Source organism: Parasteatoda tepidariorum, chromosome 1 (assembly GCF_043381705.1).
Source record: "Parasteatoda tepidariorum isolate YZ-2023 chromosome 1, CAS_Ptep_4.0, whole genome shotgun sequence".
Lineage (NCBI taxonomy): Eukaryota > Metazoa > Arthropoda > Arachnida > Araneae > Theridiidae > Parasteatoda > Parasteatoda tepidariorum.
In genome coordinates, this window is record NC_092204.1 from 27002114 (window position 1) to 27025714 (window position 23601).

Genomic DNA, 23601 nt, shown 5'->3' on the forward strand with positions numbered 1-23601 from the left:
ACTTTTAAATAATAGTATAGTTTATATTAGTTGAGAAACAAATCTATTGAATTTAAAACGCATTCTATTTTGAAATGCACTGCAACTTCTACAAAACCAAAGCAGTCTGCTATTTGTTGTGGTTTCATCGTGTGCGCGGTACGGATTGTTTTGTGTTTTTTTACGAAGCATCGCTACGAAGCATTATGTAATCAGTGCTTTTTGTTATTTAAATTACAGAAGGTTAAAACTTATTTACATTGCTGAAGGTTAAAAACACTTTTATTTTAACTCCAAAATTGTTTTTAACATGTTGTATCTTAAAGAAGTTGAAATTATCTTCTATTTTTAAAATAGCCGGTGTTATTTTGTATCTCTAAGCTAGCTATCAATTTAGTTACTGTTTGTTTATTGATATTTATGTCAAACTTTTATTAACTATTAATTAATGTTTAATTTTTTAATTCGTTTTCAAATTGCTGGTGTCTTTTTATTCCACTAGATAATATATATCTCTTTTGTTTTGCAAACACCTACAGAATATTGGAAGCATCTTATTTCACATGAAATAAAATTAGAATTAATTGTAAATTAAACAAAGTGAAGAATTAAAGTTTCAAAAAGAAAGACTTACACCAGAATTTTGAAAAAATTCTTAGTTTTTAAGATATATGTAACAATTATCTATAACATACATCATAAAAATGTGCATTTATAATAAGAGTATACAATATTTAATTCAGCTGTTCACAAAATATGTTCTTTTTTAGTTAAATTACTTCTATTTAAAAAAAGCTTAAAAGGTTATTTTTTAATGCAATAAATATTTTTATATGACATATATTTTATTCACTAACTAAGTTTTAATCTCTATTAATACTTTCCTTGATCTGCATTAAATTCAAGAGCCATGCCACGTTTTAGGTTATTAAAAATTTCCATTGTAAATACATACTAAATTTAAAGTTTATGAAAATAAGTTTTTATTTACATAATAAGAGTGCTACCTGTACTATAGTAATAGTATTGAATTAGCCAATAACGATGAATAAATCTTGCGTCATCCCTGCTGCAACATAAAAGGATGCTCTACCACCTTTCCCTTTTATTTCCTTGTTTGTCCTCGTGACTGAAGGTTGACTTCAGTCTGACCTGTCAGCCTTATATATTTAAATAAATGATTTTGTGTAAAATTTATTGAATTATTTACAAGATTGTAATACAGCCTTTTAGAATCTTAGAAATGGAGGATTGTCAGCTAGTGCCTCGATATCAATATTTGTGTATTAGTAGGTGTATATTTGTTGATAAGTGATTCATTTGTACTAATTGACTTGATATAATAAAATTTTACGCAAGTTATCATTTTGATGGATATTATATTTGTATCACGTCTCATAAAAATCTACTAGCCTTGTGTTACAATTCCTAAATAATGTGACTAGGAACTCTCCAAATATTTGTATTATCTAGTGCAGTGTCCCCCCAGCGTCCGCGGATCAAATGGTACCAGGACGCCCATCTCATTGAAACTGAATTTAAATTCCTAGGTCTATGCCCCAAATTAAAAATATCTGTATTCCATTAAAATTTTATTTATTTTAAAATTAAGGGGTCATTTTTGACAACCTATCTGTGTGAAGCGGGGTTTTCTCCAGTAACAGCAACCAAAACAAAGCAGTGGACTAAACTGTAATGAGCCGCGGTAAAACGATCAAACATTGAGAAGTCCACGGTGATAAAAGGGTTGGGGAACACTGATCTAGTGAATAAAACAGCTTTGAACAGATACAATTTTGCAGACATTGAATTTTTTACTATAATAAGCTTAATTCTGCTTAAAAGAGATGTTGTAGATTATTAAACTTACTGGAATGTTCAAGAAGCTTATTTTAAATCGAGGAAATTTATATTATTCAAAATTCCGTAAAGAGGATGCTAAAAATTTTAAACAAGCAGTCAATGATACAGCCAAAAAACTTTTCTGCGTCTGGTTTCAAAATTGCAATTTAATATAAATTTCCCAATTCTTCCATTATCTTCCATAAATTTATTCTCCTTACCTTAAGAAGCTTATTTATTAATCACTTTGTTAATAGAACTCCCATTTCCAAATACGGACTAGAGCAGGGAATACTCGACAAGCATGAACTGAACAATATCCCTTTACCTTACTGTGCAATGGGACCCACATCCCTGCTTTGATTTTATTCTGATTAATCAGATTACAATTATTAATTGAAAGTAAAAAATTGTAAGTAAAAGTAATACAATTTTAAAAAATCCCAACAACTAAAAATATAAAGGAATATTTTAAAGTATAATATTTTATTGTATTATGCTTGCCATATAAATTATATTTTAAAGCTAAACTAGTTTGTATCACCAAAATGATAAAATCTCTGTTTCAAGCAGAAATGCCAAGACTGCCTCCTTTCTGACTTTCTCAATTTAGACATAGATGTGAAGAGGAAGGAAATTTTCTCCAGATCCCCATACCCACGGTACTGCTCAACAACTGACCATAAGACTTTCGATTCCACAGATTTTACAAGCACATATATAGCATGTACTCGATGAATCTGAGCTGAGTCGAGAATCGAATCCCGGCCCCTCTAAATCGGAGACTGATTCTCTGACTACTTGGCTACCACAACCCCCAACTTGAGGAAGTCTAGATTGGGACAACACCTTTCAATTTGTGGGATGATGAAAAATTATCTATACATCTTAAGTTATAATTGGCTAATTCTTTTTTTTTTTTGTATATTTATTTATGAAATGGATAATTTATTATTTTATTTTATCCTTAAGGAAAAATATCTATGCATGGTACTCGATGGTATCACAATGCACACTTCGAAAAAGCAATATTTCAAAACTAAGAACATATTTCAATTTTTACTTTATATTGAATTCATTATTTTATTTATATGATAAAAATTATGAAATACTCTGGTTTTTTTCCTCCTTTCAGATTTAATTAGCAATGAAGCCATCGGATTTTACCATTATACGGAATGGCTTAGAAATGATTGGAAAGGCATTTGTTAAACGAAATCAAGCAGAAATAAAATATGCTTGGAGAAATTCATCTCTTAGCAATCTTTCTAACTCAGTGATTAATTTTACAGAAGAGAAACTAAGCTCAGCTGCTGCTCTATCTTCAAATCCGAAAGTATGTAAACAATAATATATTTATATTAATTTAGAAATTCTAACGAATTCTTAATTTTAATAGTTATTTGTGCCAGAGCCCTCTTAATAGCATGCTGGGCCCCATAGAAATGTTTTGGACCCTTATAACAGGTCATACTGCTTAAAATAGAACTAAAGCAACTTCACATACATAAAATAAAGCATTTATATGCATGTGAAGATGTATGTTATGTATGTATGTTATGATGAAATTGTATGATGAATGAAATAAAAATACATAGTCAAATAAACAACATAATGGTTCTTACAGTTATTTATCCTTTTTGCTGGTTCAGAATTTTTATTTTTTTTACTCTACTGAATATCAATTAGCTTCTTAATTTGTGACTTTTCAGAATAATCACTAAAAAATTTAGCAAGGTAAAAACTAAAGAAAAATTAAAGAAAACTTATACTTTTTTATGTGACCGATTTTGTAAAATTACCAACATTTATTTTATGTCTTTGAAATAGTTTTTATGTATTGCTATGATTTATTTCCTTTATTTTAGGCTGTAGTGAATACTGTTAAAGAAACACTTGAGCGAGGTTCTATGATCACTGAAGGTATAAAGCAATATGCTACATATTCCTTGAAACAAAATAAGAAAACTCATGAAAGCAATACTCACAATGAATTTGAGATTGATCATCCCATCCTAAAGGAAAATGTATCAGAGATTGAGAATCAAAACATCAATAATTTTGAATCTGTTTCTCCCTATGTCCAAGCAAGTAATTTAGGAAAAGAAAATGTACAAAATTTCAACAAAACACCTGCTCCTACTATTGTACCACAAGCTGAAAATTTAAAAATGTCATCCACTCATTTGCATGAAACTACTAATCCTATGTCAACTTCTGTTTCAAAATCATTTTCTGATTCATCTTCTGCCAAAGTTTCTGAAGAATTTGTGCTACAAAATTTAGTCCAACGAAAACCAAAACTGCCCAAGTCCCGTAAACCTCCAGAGGTATATTTAAATAGTACTTTCATTATTTTAAAATTATAAGTTAGGTTTAAAATTATAACTAGTTAAACAATAAATTTGTTAACAATAACACCTTGAAACCAGCGTAAAATTGTCATACATTTTTTTGTTTTTTTAGAGGCATTAAGTATATCAGAATCAAGTACTATATCACAAATTTTTTTGTTTGAAATTTTATTTGCTATGAAGTCATTTAAAAATTCTATCCTATATATATATAGAGAGAGAGAGCTTTAAATTCAATTTTTTTGCTGGTTGTTATTCTTACCTTTTGATCACAAAGTATATAAAAAATTGTCAGATTTCATATTTGACACAATCCAAATTTTAGAGGAAAAATGCTTTTTATTTATTAAATACTATGCTAGATATCAATCCTGTTAATTTTTTATTAACTAGATGGATGTATCCATGATGATAGTGTTCTAATTAAGCTCTGAAGAAAAATAATATTGCACATTAATATTTACTAAACTGTTGTCTTTCTATATTTTTCTTTTGTGATGTACAGTGCTTAAAATTAAAAATGGAATGTTCTAAATACCCTTTGGTCTAATGATTGGATTTTCACATGCCTCAAATATGCTAATTAATTAATTCAGCAGATGTTTTAAGCTACAAAATCAAACGCAAAACAATACTTTTTCTGAATACTCATGCTTTTTTTTGTGGACGCATTTGACTTTCTGACCCTTAATATATTAAGGAGTTGCTGCAATTTAGAAAATATGGTTCTAATAGTTTGGTCAGAATTGCTGCCGAAAGTTTCGATCCCTTAATGTTAATTTTGCTTATTTTTCATATCTCTAGAACTATTAAGGTTAATCAAAAAAAAAAAAAATTTCACACAATTATGAAATTTATTTATCTAAGGTTAATTTTATTAAAAAGATATGTTGTTATATTATTAATTATTATTATTTTTTTCATTTTATTTAATAATGATCAAAAAATCTTGTCTTGTAAGGTATACAATACTCTATATAATTTTAAATAATATATTTGATATTTATCTGGAGACTCTGTATTCCATACATTTTAATGTTTCATGATCTCAATATTACGATAATATATTGGTATATTCCTTACCTCTAATTGTCATATTGTGAAATAGAATGGTAATTAGCTTCCTGGCTCATACTATTTATGAAGAAATTTCCATTATCCATAGATGTAATATTTGAAACTATTGGAAAGTCCAAAGGCTTTGCCTTACCTCATAGTATCAAAGTAGCTGTATGTCTTAGAACTACTTTATGCATGCATATTACATTGCGTTCTAATGAAACATAGGATCATGAAATATAGATAATTAAAAAGTTGAAATTTAGCTTAAAATATTTAAATAATAATCACTTATAAGATAAATTACTTCAGTTTACTATAAAACAATATTTAAAATATATTTTATGTGTAATATATTACTAATTCAACAGTGTTCCTTTCTAGTTAAATGAACGGGCTCGAGAAAAAGAAGTTCCTGCTTCCCAAGTTAGACGTGCTATGGTCTTTGGAGGTATCTGAAAAAAATTTTTAAGTATTTCTTTTTAAATTTTTTAAGCAAAATTTTAAATTGCAAAACTCAAGATTTTGTTTACTGAAAATAAAGCCTCTGCAGTTTCGATTGCAACAGCATAATTGTGTCAATGTAGTATGCACTGTGCACAGTCCATCTTTACTTCCCAGATAAGTTGGTACCCATTGATCTGAAGCTTGGTGGACTACAGGGAATCAAAACCCATTTCTTCCAATGACAGTTAAGTGCCTTAACCACTGAGCCATTAAGGCTGGATATCTAGTTTTGTCAAAATAGTAAAACACAAGATATAAGTTTTATTACAGTTTCAAAACATAAATGAATATATAGATATAGGTTTTAACAGTCTTGATTTTTGTTTGAAGGTAAGATCTAAATAGTGAAATAATTTTTTCTAAAATTCATCGTTTTTATATAACAGTTGTTTATTCTTTTGTTCTATTTTTGCATTGTGTTATTTTATGGTTTGCATAAAAGGGCAAACGCTGACTGGAAGTAGCACACTGCAAATGGTGAAACTATTGTTAATACTTTTTTTCTGTAGTTTGTAGTTTATTAAGTTGTGTGATACAAAAAAACAATAGCTTTTGGAGATTCCTAGCAACTACTTTTATTGTTAGCTTGGTAAAAGAACAAACTTTATAAACTAATTATTTGAATATGATTGGTACAAATTTTTGCAACTGCAATCAGCATAATGAGAATGCCCCTGTGACCGAGTGTTTATTGGAATTATGTCTTACTAAAATTTAAACTAGCCATTGCTAATGATAGCTAATTTATTACTTAGTATATACTTCCAAATGCAAATGTACTTTCATGAATCATTGATGTTATTTCAATCGAACGGAACATATTTTCTCTGTAATTTTTAATGTACTTAGTTTCTTAGACGAAATTAACGAGCATTAAACTCTTACAAAATTGCAAATGTTTGCAAAAATAGTTTCCAAGCAATTATTAAATTAAATATTCACTGTCGAGAAAGACATGAAACTTTAAAGGTAAAAAAGACAAATTCGTAAAAAGTGGTTTAGGCTTAAAAATTGCCTCATGTAAACATGAATAAATATTTCTTAATAATTCCTCATGTTTAAATGGGTCAATTTTTTTCATTCCAAACCATTTTGAACATGGGTGTAAATTAAGTGTCCCAGCCAAGTTTGTTTCGTAATATATTTAGTGAAGTAGTGACTAAATTTGGAACGTTTGTAGTCACTACATTTAAAGAAAAGAAGTAGTTGTAGGTGTAGTTACATACATTAATAATAAAATAGTTATAGTTAGCTGCAAAAATAATGTATTTTTTCTGACCACTGGGTGTAAATCTTTTATATTAAAAATTAAATTTATTGAAGTTATATATTAAATATATTAAAGTTATATAAAGTATATTAAAGTTATATAAAAAAGATTTTGTACAGTGTAGAAATTTGATACCTACATCAAACATTAGACATATTTTTATCCCAGGCCTTGACTAAAAATGCACAGAAATAGCATTATATTTTAATCATCTTATAATTTACACAAATTCATTATTCTAACGTTATTCATCAAAGTACTGTTCTTAATTGTTAAGAAAGCAAGTCCTCTGCATTTTAACATCAGTTTTGTTTTTTATAAACTCTCAATTTATTTAAACTTTTCATTCATAATTCCTGAAATCCCTTAAAAGCTGGACAGATGTGATCTAAAAAAAGGTAATCTCCTATTCTTCATAATCATCTCTTTTCATGCCCAGGGGTGCATTTTATACCTGCAAACTTGCTCAGCCCTGTCAGCTGCAGCCAGTCTTGCTTCCTGTCAGCTGGTCCACCCAATCTCATTCTTCTCTCTTTCCATCATCCTGCACCTCATTAGTTTTTGACCTCCCCTCCGTCGTTTTTCCCTCTGGTGCCTAGTTAAGAGTGACTATAGCAATTCTATCTTTATCCGTATTTAATATATGGTCATTAAACTCTCGTATTGGTACATATAAACTTGGAGTGTGCGAGCCTGGGGATGCATTTTTTTCTCCTTTTGCTGTTCCTGACAAGGTTAAGATGAATGATTAATGCAAAAATAATTACTTTTTATTATTTAACTACTGAAATATTAAAAATTATGACTAGAAAAAGTCAAACTATACAGTTTTTAAATTTTTTTCAATGATATAGAAAAATATTTTAATTAATCTAATAATGTAAAGCCTTTGGAAAGTGCAACCAAATAAAAAATTAGATTTTTTTTTNAACTGTTCATAAAAAGTTTTTGTTTTTCAATAATATCATTGATTCAATGTGAATTTTTTGAGTGCTTGAAAATTTTTGTAAAGTGCTTGAAAAGTTTTTAAAAAGTGCTTATTTTTGATTCAAAGATTTGGCTACGCACCCTGTTAATACTGATTTATTGATTATTTGCTTATTCCCCTGTACGAAGAACTGATAATCAGCTAGTATATTACATTATTTAAGCACTTATAGCAGAATATTTTATTTAAAACAAAAAAGTTTATGACTAACAATTGGAAAAGGTTTTTGAAAAATGTTCTGCTCATAGTCCTTGTTAAAAAAATAAATTATTTTATACCTGGAATTCTACATTAGTAAATCTAAAATTTTCCTTTTTATAATGCTTATATAAAATTTCTCCATAATTTAGCATTATGAAATGTAAAGCACAAAAAAAGTAAAATTTCAAACTTATTTGTTTAACTTATTATATATAATTCTGCTACTGTTTCATTCATTATTATATCTGTTATAACGTTTTTCATCTTTTATGACAATCAATCTAATAGTAAAGATACAATATGAATGAAGCACAAATGAATTAATATTGTTTAGTTTTTTAATAATGTATACCATTTAGTATACCATATATTAATTTGAATCAGTGTAAGTCATAAGAAAACTTCAGGAAAGAAAATTTTATTTAAAACTGATTAAAATTGAAATTTCATGTGACAGAATTTGATCCGTGTGCAATGTAGTAAAGTTTTTCTTTTAGTGGAAGTGAGACACATTTCTATAGGAAATTATTAAAAAATTTTCAGTGTCTTTGACTATCTGGTACAGACAAAAATTTAATATAAATTAATTAATCTGAATTAATTAGTTGTAATGAATTAATATCATTTAATAGTACAATTTTAATCATGATTGAAAACCATTGTTTATAATTATTTATGCTTATTTATTTCATTTTGAAATATAACTAATGCTTGAAATACATTTATATCATTATTTATAGGTTTATTTGGTAGAATGGCCTTAGGTGCTGCAGTAGAAAAAACGAAAAAGACATTTGGATTAACAAAAGAACAAGATGCTGGTCCAAGTTCTCTTCTTTCGAAAAATTCTTTTCTTACTGAAGCTAATGCTAATTTAATTGTTGATGCTTTATGTAAAGCTAGAGGAGCAGCATTAAAACTTGGTCAGATGCTCAGCATTCAAGGTGAATAAAGAATTAATATGTAATTAAAGTTTTTTTAAAAAGTCAATGTGTTTTTTGTAAAATAATCAAAGAATAATTTAATTATTTTCAGCTAATAAAAGTAAATTTGCGTAATTGTAAATAAGTAAAGCATTTTTTTCCTTTTGTTTCAAGAAAATAATATTTTAACGAAACAATATCAAATTGTAGTAATTCTGTGACTCGGAAATATGTATTTTTGAATTAATTAATTGCTATCTTTGATAAAAATAAATTTATCCATAGACAAAAATAAATTATTTATGTTTCTTTTACATTCTTGCATGCAGCATTTTGTTATCACCTTTAAGATTTTACCAATGCTTTTAATTTCATTGCTAAGACCATTGCCATATTTTTAACAAATTTTTATTTTTATTTTCAATATAAAATAATTTTTTTTATTCTAGTTTTTCATCTAACAATTTCTAGAATGATTAAATTTTAAAAACTAAATTATAATAATTAAATTATAATTATTGTTTACTTTACCTAGATAACTCTATGATAAACCCTCAATTAGCAGCTGTATTTGAAAGAGTTCGACAATCAGCCGATTATATGCCTTCATGGCAAATGGAAGTAAGAAAAATTTAATTGTATTTTAGTGATAGTATGTAAGAATTGTGTTTTTGGTAGAAGGCAATTTAGAGAATAATTACAAGGGACATATTCAATATGTTATAATTAGATAAGTGACATTAATCTAAGTTTTTTATGAGAATTTTAGATAAAGAGGAATAAAAATCAATTATAATACAACAAAATGTTACAAGTTATAACATTAGCAAAAGGACCCTAAAAATGATCAAGGATAGGTGGCGTATTATTTTTTACCTTTTATTTAAATGTTTCATCAAATATATTATAGGCTTTAATTTTTTAAAATTAATGCACCACAATTCGAATGAAATTAAAGAAAAATATTACAAGTAAAGAAACTTTTAAAATTGCGATAACCAAACAGAGCTAGATAAACTGTACTACAAAGCTTCTTCGAACAGAAATAATTTTTTTTCTAATGCACAGCTGGGTTGACATTCGTCTATTCAGACGTATTCGGGCAGATTTGTTGGCCACTTTTTCAGGGGCACCCAGAGCCGGATTATACCTTTCGTAGGCCCTAGGCATAGCCAATTTTCGTAGGCCCTAGGCAATTAAAGATAAACTTGTGAATACTTTTCCTAGCGTTCACATTGCATTAAGAATATATTTGTCGATTCTTGGATCAAATGCAGAAGGAGAAAGATCTTTCTCCAGATTAAAATTGATAAAAAGTTATTTGCGTTCAACAATGAATCAAGATCGTTTGGCATCGCTCGCACTTATGTCTATTGAATACGACATTTTGCGTAGTTTGGAATTTGACAGCATAATACAAGATTTCGTTGAATCTAAAAATCGCAAAAAAGTAATATATTAGATCATAAGATTCTGCAAAATAATTTGTTACTGAAAAATACTATATTTTTATTTGTATCTTCATAATTTTGTGCAAAATACACTTGTTGTTTTTAAAGCTAAATTATTCTTGTCAACAAATTTTTTTCCCCGAAGTTTTTCGTAGGCCCCTGAATTTCGTAGGCCCTAGGCACGTGCCTAGTGTGCCTATAGGTTAATCCGGCCCTGGGGGCACCATATAGGGTGGGCCAACTTTGCTCCCATAGTAAGGACAGATAGTACAGAGAACGAGGAAACCTCCATACCTTATCCGAATGTTATATGGATGTGAAATATCTTCTGAAGTTTGCTTGTTTACATGATCTCTATAGCGTGTAAAGCAATGACGGCATTAATTAACATTACCTTTTTAAAAAAAATATTTTTGTTTTCAGAAGTAACATTATCATTGCATCACTGTGAATTATAATTTAAAAAGGTAAAAGTAATGTTTATTATAATGACTGCAGCACTGTAGCTATTTTTTATTATAATGTTCATTTACAACTAATATTTATACAACACCAACTAATGTCGCAATGGTAACTTTCTAGAGAGTATTATATAGAGAGTTTGGTGCAGATTGGAGAGATAAGTTTGCAGAATTTCAATCAAAACCTTTTGCTGCTGCATCTATTGGACAAGTTCATGGTGCAAAACTTTTAGATGGTTCTGATGTTGCTTTAAAAATACAAGTAATATAACAGTCCTCAAACTTTTTGAGCTTTTTTTTTATTGTTTTACTGATGGATTTTATTTTGTCATAAAAGTCTGTTAATAAGTGACATTTTGTGTTTTAAAATTCTTTAGTTGGGCAATTCCATATGTGACGAAATGACATTTTGACTTGAAAAATAACAATTATTTGAAGTTTCCATGCATCTAATTTCAAGTAAACATTGTTTTTTTTTCATGCATATCATTATTTTTGGCATAATGTGATTCATAAACTAAAAAAAAAAGATTTTCTATTTTTTTTTTTTTTTTTTGAGACNGGCAACCAAGCTTTTGGCATGCTGCTTAGAACTGGTAGTTTCTGTGAATTTTGCAGCTATTATTTTTCTGAACTATTTTTTACTTTTAGTATAATGTGTAAGCAATGTAAAATGTGAATTTGGAAAATTAACCTCAGGTTGGCTAACAGTTATTAGCATCTATTTGCTGTGACGGAATGACCGTGACAGAATGACAAAAAGTTTAGTGGAAGAAAGACTTCATTTAAAAAATGTTTTATTAATATTTAAATGATAAACAGAATGTAACAGATAAACAGGTTTAATATGTATATAACCGATAAACAGGATTAGTAAAAATTTGAAAATTAGGTTGTCTATTTAAAAAAAATACTAAAACATGTGACGGAATGACACAAAAAAAGTTGCTTTTATTTTATATATTAAACTTAAAATGACTTAAAGACTATGTTTTAAATGTTTAAATTTTGTACTGTATGCATAATTTTATCAAAATATTGCAAAAGAAAGATACATTTCTTTTTTTTATAAGTGTTTTTCAAGAAAACAATTTCACCACAAATATGAACGATTCACTTGTCAGCCATGTGATTACTTTAGAATGCTGCTAGATTCAAAAAACGTAAAATTATCAAAAATGAAACATGAATTAGTAGACTTTGCCTATTTTTGAACATATTTTTAAAATCAAAATATGTGATTCATAAAAAAAAATTTCACTAAAAAGTTGACACTTTCATGGAATTGCCCAGTTGTGTATGCTCCGAAAAAATTAGAAAGTTACATTTTACTACCTTAAGTATTTTTTTAATTGTAGATCTTAATTTTTTTTTAAATTATTTGTGTAGTGCTATGCAAAGTCTTAAACATCTGGCTTAAATTGTCTGTAATTGTGTACAATTTTGTTTTATTTTGTTTTAAAATGAGAGTCATTTTGAAATATTGTTTTTACATAGTTTAATAGTTACTATTGCATAAAACATTATCTCTAAAACTTTTTGTAGTAAAAAAAAGGAAGCTAGGAAATTTTTTTCTTAAAAATTTAATATAAAAAGAAATTTTCTACAATTTTTGAAATGTCCTTTTAGTTAAGCGAATGTTGTTAAGACAAATGATCTCAATAAATGTTGGAAAAGCAAATTGTATGTAATCTCCAAATGGCCCAGACATAAAATGGTGTTTGAGTCAAGGCTTGCCACTGACCATGACTGTCTTCCAAAACATTTGCACTGTGTTTGCTTTAGTTTCAAATCCTATCTACAGTCTCTGTAATTAGAGTGGATCATGTATAATGACCACCTCATCTTCTGATGAGTTTAAACCAAAGTACTCTTGTGAAATCTGGGAGTTTAAATACCACTATGTTCAAATTTGTCATTGAAAATAAAAAAAAGTTTAAAGAGTCTGCTATTTTAATTCTGTTTGTATATACTGCAATTATTACAGAATGCTTATTAAAGAAACTATTTCTCAGTTGAACATAGCATATCTTCTACAGTGTGTGTAAAATAAAAGAAACTTTACATCTTAATAATTTTTTATCTTGGATTAGATTATCAAGTACTAAAATGCAATTTGAAGGGTCGAAGAGTAACCTTAAATAAAAATAAACATATCAGTTTTTTTTATTATTATTGTTTTTGGGTTTTTGATTTCCAAAATATATAATCTCAAACCAAAATTCGATAGTCTCAACCTGAAGAATATGAACCTAATAATAAGGTCAGAAAAGTTGTCGAAAAATTAGACCCTTTAATGTCAATATCGCTTTTTACATATTTTTCCTTTTTGCGAGAACTTTTTAGCAAATTGAAAACTTTTTGCACATACTTATGAAATTTGTTTGTACAAAGAAGATATCAAATGGAAAATAATTTTTACAAATTATTTGTTATTATTTATAATAATCAAGAAAGTTTTAAATTGTTAAGCATATGTATTTTTACATAATTTCTAACCATAAAATTCTAAATGATAAAAAGGAAAATTTGAACAAAATCTGTCAAAGAGTCCTTCAGAAATGAAAATTTAAAAGTACGGCTTTTTTAAATTATGTGACTCAGAAATTTTGAACTAATTTCATTCACATTTTGCTTGTTGTCCTTTAAAATTATGTGAAAATTTGCATACCTTACAATTTTAGAAATTTATTGATAATATTAAAAAAATAATAATAAATATTTATTAAAAATTGTTTGTTTAATAGAGTGACAAAACTGTGGATAAACCAGTTTAATAATTTTTGCAGAAAAGCTTTTTCTTGCTCAAAGAAATAAGATAGAGTACACAAGAAGTGAGCAGTACAGTACACATTAAAAGGCTTAAAGTTTAGACCACTCTCCTGCTTAAACTATTGTGCCTATATTTTCAAGAATTACGGTACCCTCACCCCACCCCATATTTTGAGAGCCAAAAATCCAAAATATGTCAAAATAAATAGATAAAAACATGTTTATTAAGAGAAAGTGCGTTTTTGTGTTTGATTTCATGCCTTAAAATATTATCTGTACTAATTAAATAAGCTGAATTAAAGGACATAAGCTGAATTCAAACCGTTTTGATAAGATATTTATCTGTGAGAAAATCTAAAGTTATTAAAGTGTTCTAAAAGTTATTAAAGTGTTCTATTTTATGTTTGACTTGTACACTCTTTTTCAAAATTCGTTAAAGTATTTTGGCATATTTTGAATAGTTAAAATTTCATTTTTACTTCCTGCTACATTTTTGACACTGATAATTTTTTTTTTAAATATTAAAAATATTCTGTGAAATTTATTTGAGAAATTTGCGATGATTTATTATTCTTTCACTTCTAATCTAACATGCAATCTATCACAATGTAATGCTGCCTTTTTATCCTACATTAAAATTCTATTAACTTATATTAATTTGCTTTGTAAGATTTTCTATTACCATTGCCTTTTAAATTGTTTAAAATGTTAAATGTCATTTATAAATTGTATTTAAAATATATGGTTTAACATTCATTCCCTTTTACTCTGAAATTTTTTTATCCTAGTTTGTATGATATATCATACTTTTCACTATCTAACTAGTTATCTAAATTTGTATAAAAAGTTAGTTGCTGTATTTCTACTTTAAATAATCTAGAAAAAAACAATTTGTTATCTAAGAAAAGAATAAGGTTCTATCCTGGGATCGGCAGCTAAAATTGAGATAAACACTTTAAAGATTTATTATGTACAGTAAGTAATGCTAAATGAAAGATATTTGTTTTGTTCTTCAGGGTTCTGAATTTATTTATAAACTTATAGTCAAATAATTTAGTTATTTTTAAAATTGCATTTGACTGTGTGGCATTACTACTGAATTTACTATACTTGTAGTAAACCTAACCTTTAAGCATTGTTTATACTGCAAGATGTCATATGAAGTCGCCTGTTGTGCAGCCAAAAGGATGTTTTGGAAGTATACCCCCTCACACACACACCTGTATTAATTAAATCAGTTTTCAATCAATCAGGAGAAAGATTTAATTTATAGAGAGCTATTTTGTGGTAAAAGTAAACAATAAAGCATGAAAATAAAAGAAACCCAATCGTTTTCTTAAATGAATCTTACAATATTAAGAAAAAAAAAGAATTGTAAATATTTTAAGAGGTTTTTATTTTACTCTTAATCTATCAAACCCAAGTGACTGTAGTAAATCTTCAATAACAGAATGTATGATATTTATTGAAAAGCGTACGATTTTTTTAATTATCCGAAAATACAAAGACTTAAGAAAAGTAGAATTTCAGAATATTTTGAATTAGTAGACTTAAGAAAAGTAATGATTTGCAGATTATTTTTTTGAATAAAACTTAACTTTTATAATTTAAAACTTTATTATAAGCTATCTTTTGCCTGTTTGAAATTTGTCTTTTGCCTGCCTTTTCAGTATCAATAATAAATACTACTGAATCATCCACACTTTTATTCTTTTTATATTTTATGATTATGCTATGGGCAATAAATGTAACATATGTTTCTTCATAAAAATTTACTGAATAACCTTTAAAAAGTTTAGTTTCCATTATTATATACATATTATTTATTAAAAAAAACTATGTGTCATAAAAATTTTTCTTTTATACATTTGAAAAGTTTTTCTTCGTGTATAAAATATTTTGTTTTTTACAGTATCCAGGTGTTGCAGAAGGTATTGAAAGTGACATTAGGAGCTTAATGGGCATTGTTAAATTAACAAATATGCTTCCCAAAGGTGAGTTGTATTTGTTTGTTTATGAGAATGTTTTTTTTAGCTTAAAAATTTTAACTAGTTTTTGTTTTTGTTACAGCCTTAGAAATAGTTTTTTTTTAAACATTTATTTATAAGAAAATCTGAGTTCTATTGTGAAATATTGACAATTCATTGTTAGTTTAGACATTTATTTTAAGAAAAATGTATCGAGCCCCATTTTTATTCAGGTTAAAAGCTATTTTTCCCTATAATTTCTCTGTACATTTCTGTTAAAGCTCTAGCAAAAATGAACGAATTGTATATTGTTGGAGAGTTCTTAAATTAGTACATAGCTTGAAATGCATTTCATGAAAATGGACACCTCAAATTACATGTTTAGAAAAATGGAAATAGCAATAAACTCTGTTTTTCAACCTTATTTTAAAATTAATTTTTTTCCTATTTTAAAGAATAAATTTATAAATCCAAATAAATATCATTTTCATAAATCGCTTGGTACATTTTATTTAATTAGTCTTTTTTTTAAAGATTTTAAAAGTCAACAGTTGTTTTTACAAAGTTGCCATACTGGGTGTTAAAATTTATAAAACTGTTCGTAAATTTATGTTATTGAAAATCAGAGTTTAAAAAATTACTTTGTCTTTTAGAATTCTGTTTACAAAGGCATTGCCTGAAAAGTTTCATTTGTAATATACCTAAGCACCCTGATTTCTAGGTCTGGGACTTTGCCTCATAATGATTGTAATGCTTAGTGTTTAAATAAGTGGGAAACAGTAAACATACAGTTTCCCATTTATTGTTAAACGTAGTTTGATTACTGACATGGTGCATTTTTGCTATGTCCATTTTTGTAAACGTGCATTTTAAGCTGTGCCCATTTTTGTAAGCACGAATTATGAGATTTGCCCATTCTCGTAAACATGCATTTTGAGCTTTGTCCATTTTTGTAAACACGCAACTATGTCCATTTATGTAAGCATGCATTTTGAGCTTTATTCATTTCCGTAAATATGTATTTGTCCATTTTTGTCAACACGCATTTTGAGTTATGTTCAGGTTTAAAAACTCCTAATTGCATGCTAGAATATATTAGAACATGCACTAACTTATTTTTTGCCTTCAGATTTTCAGAAAAAAATTTTTTTTTACTAAATTTCATATTGTACAATGCACAAAAAAGGTATCACCATGAGCGATATTTGTTTTAATGATAGATTTTTCTCAAACTAAGTGCCAATTGAACCTCAGACATGCTTGTAATTAGTGCATATGATATTAAAAGTTATAAAATCAGACACAAAAATACCTTTTCTCTGAATCCCTTTCTCAAAAATACCTTTCTACCTATTCTCTGAATAAGTATACCTTTTTTTACTAGAGATTTGGACTTTCGACCATCAAAATCTGGGGGGGGGGGGATAGATATCATAATCTTGAAAAAATTATCCTAATTATTTTGTCTTTGGAAGTTTTTAATAGAATTTAAAAAATTTTTACATGCAATTACGAAATTTGTTTATCTAAAGATAATTCAATGTAAAAAATAATTTTTAATTACTTCATTTAATAATGTTCGAAAAATTTTATATTAAAAGGTATACAAATTTTTACACCATTTGAAACTATGAGATTTTTAAATGACCGAATAAAAAATTTGAACAAAATCAGTGGTATAGTTCTTGAGAAAAGAATGTTTAAAAATTGGGCTTTTTTGAAATTTTATTAGAACTATTCATTAAATTTTGATTAAATTTGGAATTTTATTATTTGAAATTATAAAGCGTAAAATTCATTGACGTTACATTTCAAAATTTTTTCTGCCACTATTAAATAAAATTATTTTTGATATAGATAAATATACATGCAAAATATTTTGATTCCCTTAAAAAATTCCTTAGTTGTCACAAAAACTGTATGTTTATGGAGAGTAGATGCGTCTTTCTGTTTTATTTTGTAACTTAAAGTATGGTTTGCACTAATTAATTTGCCTATTTGAAGCCATCGCTTTCAACCATTAATAATGGAGCATAGCATGTGGAGATCCTCTAATTAGGACAAAAGTTGTTAAGGTTGATGTCTTTTTTAATTTTCTTGCTCTGTAATTTCTTGCTCTTTTCATTTGTAAGTAATAATCCTAATATCTGTTTTTAAAGGAATTAGTGATAAGTTGTAAGAGTGTTTTTTTAAGAATTTAAGGTGTATGGTTTCATGCTTGACCTTAGAATTACTAACCAAGCAATAAAGAATTTAATTGGATTTGAGAAAGATATGTTAGTGTTAATTTTAACAAAAATTTTACGATTCACAACTAAAGGATTTTTTTTTCCTTTATACTTTTCATTTATGACTAAAAATTAAAAATTAAAGTTAAATTAAAGTTTTTTACATTTTATTATTTCCATAACTTTTTAGTCATAGTAATTATTTATCTTAGTAAAATTATTGCTGTTCTTTTAGGGTTTCTTGTATCCTTTATTCTGTTTAATTTTTTAAAGAAATATAACTTATTTGAAGGATTTTACATTATTTAATATTAACCCTATGTTTACCACTGGTACAACAGATAGGCGAGAATAACAGCTGTTGTTATGTTAAGTGTTATGACTAAAAAGTTAATACAAATTTCCTAATTGGGACACCATTTATAGGTACTTACTATTTAATAAGCTTATTAGAATTAATAAATGCATTATTTTGTCATTTTTCTTTAACTACTTAGCTAATTAAATATTTTAATTTTAGGTGTGTACTTAGATAATGTAATGGCTGTTGCCAAAAGGGAACTTAGAAAAGAAGTAGATTATTTAAATGAAGCCAAAGCTGGAACGAAATTCAAGTGAATAGTTATATTGTATTGCTTTATTTTCTTATTATTTAACAATCAATCATTTTGTTTAAGTGATTCAGATTCTTTTAAAACATATATGCATTGTTTATTGTAATGTCCACTCTTAATTTTCATTTCTAGAATCTTTGTCAAAACGGGATTAGAGAAAGTATTTAAGTAGGGGTTAAAAATTAATATTTATGCAAGGTAAGTGAAAAGAATCTTAAACACTCAGGAATTATCACTAAGAAAGGCCGGACTGACAACATCAAAATTATGTAGTTTGATTGCAGGAAACTAGGGGATGTTTCTAATAGTTGCCTTTTAATTCTTACACTAGTCAAACAGGTTTTAATGTTTTTATTCTAATCTTTTTTAGTAGTGATTTGTCAGATTTTTTTTTTCCTTACTTTGAGACTCCTAATTAGTAGACAATTTTTACTTGAATTTTGTCAAGGAATTTAAAAACATGTATTAAAGTTTACCATTAGGGAAAACACTCAATACATAATTTATGTATTAAAATTAAAAATAAGAAAAAAATTTTGGTTCAATATTTTTAGATTGATTTATCAAATCAGTTGAAAATTTATCTGTTGTAACACAATTTGCAATGAAGATTGTTGAAATAAAATGTTTGTGTTTAATTCAAGCAGTTAATTTTTAAACTACTCAGTCCTACACAAGAAATTGAAAAGTCTGATTTTAATAACTTATGTTGAGAAATATATTATCAGCAATACTTAAAACATATCATTATTTTAGGGAACTTCTGAAGGATTACCCTGAATATTATGTTCCTCATGTTTATGATAATTTCTGCACAAGTAACGTTCTCACAACAGAGTTAGTGTATGGTAATCCTATTGATCAAATACAAAATAATGACCAAGATTTGAGAAATAAAGTAATTGCATTGATTTATTTTTTCCACTTTTTTAAGTTTTAAGAAACGATAATATGGTTTGCTTTATATTCGTTTTATGATTTTAGGTTTGTGAAAGGCTTTTGAGGCTATGTCTTAAGGAAATATTCATCTTTGAATTCATGCAGACAGATCCTAACTGGTCCAATTTTTTGTATAATGATGACACAGATCAGGTAATTACTTTTTAAAAAAAAAAAATATGCATGCTATAAGTGACTGTTAGCCCATGAGTGATATATTTTGAAGCAAAAACTTTTGGGTCCATAGCCGGATGCACTAACCACCTTAGAAAAGTGTGTACACTCCAGAATAGGGGGGATTGAAAAGTTTTATTTAGTTGTCAGTGCCCACTCCCTATCCAGTAATTATATATGTTACGGCCAAAACCCGAATTCGGCCACTTTGCAAATTGGCCGGCCAAATCGCGAAATGGCTAAGAACGCAGTAAATTGGCAGGCCAATGTCCGATCTTTTCTTGATTTTGGGAATTGGCCAGTCAGATCGCGAAGTGGCATGGGAGGATCAGCCAAAGTTGAAAGAAAAAATCATTGGCAGGTATTATTGGCTCTGTATAACCATAACTTCATTCTTTAAAAATTAAATTAAATTAAATTTTAATTTAAAAACTTGTGTATTTTTTTATATTTTTAAATTAAAAAAGAAAACAAAAGAGGCAATATTAGCAAATTAACTTTTTAATAAAAACGAATATTAAAAAATTGTGGTCCCACCCTACCACCACATATGCTAAAAAACATTTTTTTTCTGTAAAGTAAAAGTTATTAGAAATACAAAAGATATTAAAAAAGTAGTAAAATGGTCAACATAAAAAATTTACCTCTTTTCCTTTAATTAAAAAATGAATTATAAATCATTCCGGCATTCTTGAATGAGCACATCGCGTTTTGGCCGGAACTTTGTGGTCACTTCGCGAAATGGCCGGCCAAAGTAGAATATTCACTGATCGTTTCAATTACATCGCACTTTGGCCGAGAGGTATGGCCAAAGTGCAAAATGGTCGGGCTTTGGCCGTAACATATACATATAGAAGCATTACTTAGAAAAGTGTGTACACTCCAGAATAGGGTGGATTGAAAAGCTTTATTTAGTTGTCAGTGCACACTCCCTATGCAGCAATTACATACATATGGAAGCATTACATAGGGAAAGTCTGACTCATCAGCTATGAGCATTACATATGGTTGAGGAGGGGCATGGTCCTAAATGATTTTACCTTCAAATGCAGTTCAGGCCTTGGTGCTAATCGGGGGAGGGGGGGTCAGGTGAATTGTTTGGCGATATTGAAATTTGTTTCTTGAGTAAGAAACAAACTGTGGTGTTTGGCATAAAATGCTGCCATTTGTTAATGAGTGTCGACTCACATATTTATTGTCAGAGATCAGGAATGTGAAGAAGTGGGTAAGTGATGTTTTTTCTCCGATGTTTAGAATTTTTTTTCTCCAAAAATCACACTCAACATTATTTATATAGATCTAAAACATATACCTTTCAGGCAGAATGAAAATATACAAGTTTATCATTTTAAGTGTTCATTATCTTTCTAAATGTTCTAACTTCTAACATTTGTATGCAAAAATATTAAGTCCATTTTTAAAAGAATGGAACAATATATTATAACTCAGATTTAGATTTTTCTTTAAAATATCTGAGAAAAAATCCAGAATTTTGTCCATTATTATTTTTTTAAATTGCTAGCTACTATGATGATAAAATATTTTTATCTAACTGCTACTAATATTTCATATCTGTTTTTGAAAAATATATATATATTTAATATTTTTCTTAAATTGTTCTTTGAATAAAACTTAATGTTCTTAGAAATCTCTTGTATTTGACATTTATAGCAATATATTCCTAAGTTCCACTTAAAGTCATAGGAATGCTTCTAACACAAGACATTTAAATGCTTTTAAAGCAAAACATACAAATGTTTGCTTTAAGGGATTTACCTTCTTCAAATTTCATGATCCTGAAGCATTTCAGCAATTTTGTTTCCTATTTATATTTGAAATCACACTTATTTATAAATAGGTTTGACTTTATTACATTACATTTTGTACACAGGTATAGTTTCTTCTAGTTCTTTTCCGTTAAATTCTATGTTTAATCATAAAAGCATTTTTTGTTTTGTTTTTTTAAAAATTAACTGTTTACTACCTACAGTAACCAGATCAATACATACTAATAACTCATAAATTCTATAAACTGTATAGTTTCTTTAATATTGCAATTTTTATATATTATAAACAAAACAAACTTGTATTTCCTCTAAAAAATTATATTGTAATAAGTTTTCTATAAAAATTCGAATGATTCAGTTTTTTAGTAAATAACAAAAATTATAAAAGGTTCCTTTTTTTAACAGATAATTCTATTAGATTTTGGAGCTAGCAATAGTTATTCATCTCAATTTGTGGACACTTACATGAAAGTCATCAAAGCTGCTGCTGATCAAGACAGGGGTAGAGTATTGCAATTTTCTCAAGAATTAGGATTTCTAACTGGATATGAAACAAAGGTAATTTTTTGTTATGTATTTTTTACTAATTCCATTAAGTAAATTAGAGCCACCTCTATATTGCAAAATGTTATTTTTAACCTTTATATGGTTATTCTCTAAATTGAAGAGTAAAACATTAGTGTGAATAACGTCAGAAAACTTAAGTCAAAAATCTGACATTTTTACAAATTTTTGCTGTTGAAGTAACACAAATTATCACTCAAAATTTTTATCATCTAATTAGAGAAATAGCTAGTTTATCCTCATTTTAATAATAAAAAAGTCAATCATCTGTTAAAAAACAAAAGTAAGATTGGTTTTGCAGATTTTATCTTTTTCAAATTATGGACTTTATAAAATATTTTTTTAATTTTTTGTATTTACATAGCACATCTTGTTGCAACATAGCTATGAACTTAAAATGTTTTCAGGAAACTTTATTCTATTTTTAGAGAAGTAACAGTTTTTTTTTTTTTTTTTTTCCATTACANTATTTAAAAATGTCCAGGTATATGAGAACATGACCTTCAGATGTATTACAAAGATGCTTTCTATCTCTTACAATTCATATTTTTTAAAACTTTGAAGATGCTTATTTCCCATTGAGTGTTAAGTATTTCGACACTTAATGAAATAGGGTGCTTCAGGTTGTATGGCGCTTCTTTATTGTATAGCAATAATCCTATGTTTGTTTCTGCAACATTATATTTGCTTTTTCATGTTTTAACTATATGATTCAGTATACTTTCGATATCTCGAACTTCGATACCTTGTTACGTCAAAAAAATATTTTTTATCTTGGCATGTAAATTTGAATTCCTATGTCAAAGGGTTTCTTCTCAAAACCTTTTGAATTTTTTCAGAAAAATCACAGTGTAAGTTTATTGTAAACCAATTTATTTTCTATTTAATGCGCAATTATTTTTGAGTTACTTTTAAACATAAAATTATCATTTTTGTATTTAACTTACTGTCAACTATCATTGCATACATATTTAATAGTAGTTATTCTTATGTTTCTTGACTCTACTTTTTAGAATATATTTCTATACTTTTTAAAACATATTTAGTTCTGAACTTGTTACCTCCAAAAATCGCTATCTCGAATTTTTTTTAGCCTCCCTTCAATATTGAGATAGCAAGACTATACTGAATTATTGTTTTTAACAAATGCCTTTTGTTTGAAGGTAATGGAAGAGGCTCACGTTGATGCTGTCATGATACTGGGAGAAGCGTTTGCTTGTCACAAAGAATTTGATTTTAAACAACAAAATATGACCGAAAGAATACATCATTTAGTACCAATCATGTTGGAACATAGACTCACTCCCCCACCTGACGAGTCTTATTCTCTCCATCGAAAAATGTCGGGAATCTTTCTACTATGCACCAAACTTGGTGCAAAAATAAATTGTGGACTGTTATTTGATGATGTGTACAAAGAGTATCTCTCTAAAAAATAAGCCAGCCAAATTCACTTATTGTAAATAGTTTGTAGAAAGCAGTTTAGTTTCATGTGAATAAAATGTTTAGTTTTAAAAATTA

At 27.4% G+C, this 23601-nt stretch overlaps 1 protein-coding gene across 3 annotated transcripts; it reads left to right on the forward strand.

Moving 5' to 3' along the window:
* The first annotated feature begins 10 nt into the window (after nt 1-10).
* On the forward strand, nt 11-23601 carry LOC107453749 (ubiquinone biosynthesis protein COQ8, mitochondrial). Of its 3 annotated transcripts, none has more exons than XM_043047488.2 (13): nt 11-138; nt 2957-3157; nt 3690-4151; nt 5619-5685; nt 8941-9144; nt 9659-9744; nt 11157-11297; nt 15720-15801; nt 18523-18616; nt 19373-19514; nt 19601-19708; nt 21922-22074; nt 23244-23601. In XM_043047488.2, the coding sequence occupies exons 2-13, from the start codon at nt 2969-2971 to the stop codon at nt 23517-23519; spliced, it is 2004 nt and encodes a 667-aa protein (XP_042903422.1). In that variant the 5' UTR covers nt 11-138; nt 2957-2968; the 3' UTR covers nt 23520-23601. The 3 variants fall into 3 exon arrangements, with proteins under 3 accessions (XP_042903422.1, XP_042903421.1, XP_042903420.1); XM_043047487.1 differs by having other exon boundaries at nt 49-187; XM_043047486.2 differs by having other exon boundaries at nt 94-248.

Bases quoted from the DNA above. Each gene is read 5' to 3' on its own strand.
- LOC107453749 (XM_043047488.2), top strand. From the start codon at position 2,969: ATGAAGCCATCGGATTTTACCATTATACGGAATGGCTTAGAAATGATT. The intron at 3,158-3,689 runs GTATGTAAACAA...CCTTTATTTTAG, and splicing joins CTCTATCTTCAAATCCGAAA to GCTGTAGTGAATACTGTTAA. The intron at 5,686-8,940 runs GTATCTGAAAAA...CATTATTTATAG, and splicing joins ACGTGCTATGGTCTTTGGAG to GTTTATTTGGTAGAATGGCC.